The sequence below is a fragment of the Cynoglossus semilaevis genome, chromosome 2, assembly GCF_000523025.1.
Source record: "Cynoglossus semilaevis isolate Cse_v1.0 chromosome 2, Cse_v1.0, whole genome shotgun sequence".
Taxonomy (NCBI): domain Eukaryota; kingdom Metazoa; phylum Chordata; class Actinopteri; order Pleuronectiformes; family Cynoglossidae; genus Cynoglossus; species Cynoglossus semilaevis.
The window spans coordinates 18,965,805-18,972,963 of NC_024308.1; the positions used below are offsets into that span (position 1 = coordinate 18,965,805).

General features: G+C 36.9%; 1 protein-coding gene across 1 annotated transcript in view; it reads right to left on the reverse strand.

The window, feature by feature from the left end:
• Nucleotides 1-7,159, reverse strand: part of LOC103376802 (Nance-Horan syndrome protein-like) — a 26,269-nt gene that overhangs the window by 4,714 nt on the left and 14,396 nt on the right. Inside the window, exons 5-6 of the mRNA XM_025053831.1 lie at nucleotides 3,351-3,543; nucleotides 638-794 (exon numbers count right to left, since the gene is read on the reverse strand). Coding sequence (XP_024909599.1) covers nucleotides 638-794; nucleotides 3,351-3,543 — 350 coding nt within the window. The remainder of the gene's footprint in view (nucleotides 1-637; nucleotides 795-3,350; nucleotides 3,544-7,159) is intronic.

Here is a 7,159-nt window from a genome sequence, read left to right on the forward strand (position 1 = left end):
CCTTTGTTTAATAGATATACATTTAAAATGTAAAAATCCTTTAATACCAACTACCAAGCAGTTGCATATACAGTAGTTTTTTAATTTGAAAAAAAAAAACAAACAAAAAAAATATATTTTTTAGTCAGTCCCAAACTGTTTTTGGTTTTGTTTATAGTGTTGATGTCATGATATAGCTTATGTCCACTATTGCTCATTATTCTTTCTTATCTCCATGGTTGTTATTGATTATCAGTATCAGCCTTTGGAGGCAGAAAGATTTCGGCTATCAGTTCTAAAAAAAAAAGTTATTGTGCATCCCTGATGCATAATACATTTGACGCACAAACATAAAGTTAAGACCTAATTTACTGTTAACATGACTTAATTTATGAAAAAAATATATAATAAATATATATATTTAATAAATATATTTATAAATATATATATTTTTTTAAATATATTTATAAATATATTATTATATATTTAATAATATATATAATAAATGCTCTCTTCTAATTCCCTGCTATCTCTTTATTGTTTTTCTTCTTCTTATTGTTGTTGTTTTTGTAGGGCTGGGACAATGAGCAAAATATTTTTCAGCGAAATGAATTTACAAAATTAGCTTAAATTCGAATAAATCGATAAAAGCTTTCCTCAAGTATCTTTACACAGTGCCGTTGGTGGTAACCTACCGAAATCTTGCAAATGACAAGTGTCCATTTTCCTCCTCCTCAGCGTCCTCCTTCTCTGAAGCATAGGCTTTGAGTTGATAACCGAGCAGTGCAGAGTAGCATCTCTGTCAAAAGTCAGCCCTGTCAACAATAGAGAGGCCACGTCTGAGTACCTTTAGTCAGATGTACAGTGCAGTGTCATTATAAATAACATACACCAGAGAAAATGTAATAAAATATACATTCGATAACCAGTAGTATGTATTGACAAACTAAGTGAAAACGTTTATCATTTTTAACGTCAAGGTGAAGCGTTCCGTGAGGCAACTGGACATGAAATTTTCTCAAGAAGACGTTTCACCTCTCATCCAAGAGCAGCTTGAAGAAGCCTAATGTCCAGTTGCCTAACGGAACTCTTCAACCTCTATAGTGATTATAGTAATACTGTAATTTCCTAGCCTGGGATCAATAAAGTATATCTATCTTCAGCAGAGCTTTAAATTGTCTTGAATCTAGGAAACTGCAATTAGAAAAGTGCATGCCTGAAAATAAATCTTTCTCTGTATCCACCGCTTCTGTTGAGCAGACTTTCTCGGCCTAAAATAAATCAAAACAGGGGGCACCTGGTAGCCCCCGTGAACTACCTAAGGTGCAGCTGGACTTGAAAACAGAAAAAAATGTTTGAAGAGAGCAAGCATTTTTGAAATATTCTCAAATTAGCTAGTTAGCGTTTTACAGTTTTACTAGATTACTAGAAACATTTGGTTATTGTGGTCAGGAATTGCTTACGGTTTGCCAGTCTTTTAAACTATCAAAAATAATTAATCGATCAATTGAGAACTGAAAATGTCCTTGGAGTGCAAAATGAAAGTAAGAAAATACATTAGCCAGCCCACATCAGCGCAACTAACGTATAGATAGAGTAAATTGGGGAGGACAATTCATCAAGAAATAAAGAATTTCTTTTGGAATAAAATTAGAGGTGTCACTTAATATGTTACATTTGCTATAAACCTAAGATGAACCAAAAGAGAAAGAGAACAGGGACAGTCAAAATCAGCATAATGCGCAGGTGATGAGATATATCAATTGCAATTTTTGGCCGAATACAATATCCGATTTTGAAAATTCTGATTTCCATCACATGGAGGCACATTTTTACTGATTTACCTCTCTTCTTATTTTTTTATTTTTTTACAAATATGGCTGCTTGATTGAGGAAAAAAAAAAGTTCTATTTTGGTAAATCTTGAAATTAATATGATTAAAAACAACTATTAATTGTACATAATGTTAATGTTAATGTGATATTTTATGACTTTTTCCATTCATTTTTACTTTCTTCTTTCTTGGCTGTTGAACGTTCCTCTAAGAAAAAATGCTAAATTAAAATAAATAATTATATTATATTAACCATCCATAAAAATGTAAAATTTACTAGTACGTATCATTCAGACAAAAACATATTTGCTCAAGTTATAGTGCACATTTTAGTCACATTATAAAGAATGTATTATACATTTTGACTTGCCAGATATCAGCATATTTTGTCATATCTGTACGAATCGTTTTTTTCGTGTTTTCCGATAATGAAAACCTGATATCGCAATTCCTGGGTTCCGCCAAATGATGTGTGCTCTAAAAGTAGCACAATGTCCGTCGTCAGATGCCTCAGTGCTCTGAAGAACTTTTATTGAAACACAATTGCAGTAACCCGTTCTAAACTCCTTTATTGCTCTCAACCCAGCGTCACCAAAGTCACTTCCTTTTACACAGAATCAGAAATCAGAAATTAAGTATTTGGACAATATCGGCATATCAGATATCGGGGTAAATATCGGACATCTCTACCAGAAACGCGATCATAGAAAATCTGGTCCATTACAGTCCAGAGTACAATAAATGCACGCTGGACTGTAATGGACCAGATTTGCTGGTATCGGCAGACTGGTAACACCACACCATCACTGAAGGATAATTATGTTTTCAAAATCAATAATCTTTTAGACTTTATTCTGTTAGTATCAGAGTTTGAATTACCTATTGTTTTGAAACATCCAGATTATTTGTGGCTATTCTTAGTCAATCAGGTCATCGTTATAATCTCAAAACTGGACTCACCTCAAGTAAATTGATCAGTTTACTTGAGGTGAGTCCAGTTGCCTACTTTTTAAAATTGCTTTTGAAATTGCTAGATTATCTTTTAATGAAAAAGTAAAGAGATATGACTGGATTCTTTTTTAATGTCTTTTTAAATTAGTAAAACTGAAGTACATTTTTTTCACTGTGTCCCACGGACCGGCACCAGTCTCCTGCTCCCATCCCTTCCTGATCCTCTCTGTCTTCTTTTATCTCCTGCCATTTTTACTCAAGCTGATTTCTTTAACACCTATTGTACACTATAAGGCTTTGCAAAGGGTCAAAGTGCAAAATAGTACAAGTAGTACAAGTAGTACAAGTAGTACAAGTACAAATAGAAAGCATAGACCTGTCTTGGAAAGTACACCCAAGTGAACAACAATTTAATTCCAGCTTGTGAATGTGTGCCGCCCTCTGCCTTTCTATGACACGAAACACATGCACAATATATAATGTGTTTAAAACAGGTAATGCATGTGCTTACCTGCCGGTCATGGTCAATGAGCAATTCAGTGCATCTCTAATGCTGCTAATATCACAAAGAAAAGCTGAGGTTTACCTGTCACATTTATGGGGATGACGGAAGAAATGATGACTTGAGAGTTGCTTTTCATTCTCTCGGCGGGAGTAGGTAGCGGCAAAGCTTTAGTCCAGTTAGTCTGCTTGTCCAAGGTGGAGGGTGTGTTAGGAATGGGAAACTTAGAACAAAGACCCAGAGCCACCCCATCAGTGTCAGAGTCAGAGAGTGCATCCTGCAACAGACGAAATTAGCATGGTCATCGTGTTAATGTGGCGGTACGTTAAGGTGATTCATTTATATTAGAAAAGAACAAACCTCCACAATGCTGAAAAATATAGTAGGCTCTATGTATCTATTTATCAATCAATCTATCAATCTATGCATCTATCCATCCATCATCTATCTATCTATCTATCTATCTATCTATCCATCTATCCATCCATCTATCTATCCATCTATCTATCCATCTATCTATCCATCTATCTATCCATCTATCTATCCATCTATCTATCCATCTATCTAAAAGGCAGAAAATGTTGTCAAGTCCATGTTGGCCTGTCCTGTGATGGTTTGACCCTACTTGCTGGACAGAGTTCTGGACTTATCGAGTGGATGCTGCTCCCTGCCAAGTAACAGGCTACCGACAAGGACAGACAGAAGCATGTCTTCCTTTTTCAAGAGGAGGTGAGCCATTTGTCATAAAACATAGCCCTGCCAAAGTACTGGTCTCGGAATCCGGGAGCTGACCAGTTACAAGGACGAACTGCTGAGTACTTTAAATTTCAGATGGGCATTATGAGAATTGTTGTTGTTGTTTGGCACTCTCAAAAGTAAATTCCTCCATATTTTACTTGAAGTTAGGTTTTAAAGATTTAAAAGGAAGAAGAAAAAAAGCCAGCATTATAGCACATGTTTTTATTTGAGTTTGTTAAACAGCATGGAAAATGGAAATGGAAATGGAAAGTAACTATTTCATTACTTTTTTTTTTATTTAAAACTGTTTTCTTCTTCACAAAAGTAAACATTTTAACAATATGAAGCGATTTTAACTCGCTGTGGTGTAAATTAAATGAATCAAACGTTTACAACTTCAGACAACTGGTGGACGTACTGTACTTCAAGTATAAAGTAAACAGTGTAACATTGTGAGCTTAACAGTTACATCTGTTTTCACTGTGTACCCATCCATGTTCCAGCTCAAACATTTATTAATTCAGTGAATCTGAAATAGATTCAGATATCAAAATATCATGGTGAAAACGAAAGCCATGAATGGAGATTGAGTTCTGATCCTAAGATTTGAAATCCTAAAGAAGTAGGTCTGTGGAGTTAATCTTGTGTGCTTTAAACTCTCGAGTGTAAATTAAACAAATCACAGCTTCACAGAACTTAAAAAGACAACTGGTGGACATACAGTGCTCCAAGCATGTTCTTCAAAAGAAACGTAACAGTTCAACAGAAGCGCTTTTGTAGTATGCATACTGAAAATGTACATGAACTTGAATTCCTAAACGTTCATTCATCTATCCATCCATACACTCCCTCCTAACACTCATCCATCCATGCATGCAATCATTCATCCACCCAGCCAACCCAGTCATCTCACCATCTTAGCCATTTAACCAGTGATTGTATTTAGAAAATGTCTTTCTGTATGGCGGACCCACTCCTCCTAAAAAGGTATTTTACTAAAACTATGAGAACTATGAAGAAGTCTGAATCAACTGTTGACATCAGTGACATGTGGTGAGGTTCATGGCTGGTGAGGCACTGACTCCTGTGGAGTCAGATTTACAATTGTAAGAACTGAAAACCCATCAACCCATGAATCATCCAGTAGCACCAACACTGAAAGTTTCTGTGTCCAAATTGCAACTGATGTGGTGAACAATTGTTAACAGTGCTTCCTGTGTGCCATGGTTCATTCTAAAACCAGACTGATATTTTTCCTAATAAAAAGTTGACTGAGTTGGACAAAAATATATATTTATATTTAGCTTAAAAAAGGTAAGTTGGATACAGGTAGTTATTACTGATTGTTGGGGTCTAAGTTACTCTTTTTCAAAAGGGGCCTCACCATTGCCTTTTTGAAAGCAACAGGAAAGACATCTGTCTGAAAGGAGTAGTTCAATACTTTTAATGCTCAAACAATCTTAGAATGTTTTTTAAAAGTGATGTGAGAAGCAGTACTCAAAGGCAGGTTGTTGGATTTACTTGGGAGAAAACTCTACCAATCATTCCTGCATCAACAAGGACAAAAGACTCCAAGGTAAAATGGTTCCGATGTGCCACATACCGCATTTTGTTAAATGTTTTGTAAAACATTGGATCTGATAAAATAAATCTTTGTCAGCCTTTGCCCCTGAACATTCAGTACTTTGCACAAAATACCATAAGAGGGATAAAATACATGTCTCGTCACACTGCAATATACTTCACAATACACCAGGACACTTTCATTTTTCAGAATATATTTGAAAATATTTGAACCATGTTTCTCAAAAGTTCAAATCTGAACTTTATTGTACATTTCCACGTTTAGTGGAAGTCTGATCACAGCCCTCTGATTTTTCCTTTTAATACAGTGTAGAAATTACCACTACAAAAGTAGTAGTGTGACGGTCGCTCTGTTAGGAGTTTGTCATTCTAGGGGTAACCCTCCTATTGTAGGCTGATAATTTGGGGCAAAGGTAATTTTTCGGGGGAATGGCGGCCCTGAGGGACTGCTTTGAAAGCAAAGCAGATGGTTATGTGGTGAGAGCCAACCAGCTCAACCCATTTTTACAACAGATTAAGTATCCCAGGCTCTGCTGCTGCTGCCACAACAACCACCCCAACACCTCCACTACCAGCCTCCCTCCATCTACACCAGGCATGCCCAAACTGTTCCTCAAAGGGCCATGTGGCTGCAGGTTTTTGTTACTCAGAGAGCTCAATGTTTCCTCAGGTAGTACAGAGTATAAAACGTTTGAGAACCACTGCTGTAGAAGACATCATGCCTCATACCGGTTCCGAAGAAGCCCCACCCCAGAAAACTGATTGACTTAAGACTGGTGGCCCTCACTTTTCATGTAATGAAGACACTGGAATGGCTGTTGCTACCATCTTCTGAGACCAATGGTCAGACATGCACAGGACCCACTGCAGTTTGCTGATAGCATTAGTATCAATGCAGCGCACTAGTAGCTGTTAGCGTTTCGGATAATTGTGAGCCAGCACATCATCAGTCCCATAACTTTCCTCCCAATACAGACTTGCAAACCAAGAGGTTTCTCTGCATGTAACTTCTCCAATAACACCATGTGTTACCTGCCTGGGTCTGTCCAGGGATAAGGGTCACATGTTTCTGTTATTCCGAGATGTTCCGACCACAGATGTTACTGAGCCAAATTTAACACAAGCTGTGGCTTTAGCTAGAAGCTGATCTTCTTTCTCCATCTACAAATCCCAGCAGCAGAAACTACTTTCGCAAACTTAGATCATGTCAAAACATTTCAGAAGAGAGGGATCAGACTGTTGAGCATTAATAATAATTATAATACATTTTATCTTTATTTTCATAGGCGCCTTTCTGTCACCCAAGGACACCTTACAGTGAATACAAAGATAACAACACGGCATTAAAAAACAATAAAACATTAAGAACAAGTTAAAATACAACAGTGAAATATCAGATGGAGAAGGCAATTTTAAACAGATGAGTTTTAAGTGCAGACTTGAATTGTGGGAGTGAATTGATGTTCCTCAAGACGGGGGGTAGAGAGTTCCAGAGCTGGGGAGCAGAGCGACTGAAAGCTCTGTACCCCATGGTGGCGAGACGGGCGGAAGGGACAGTCAGATGAATGGAG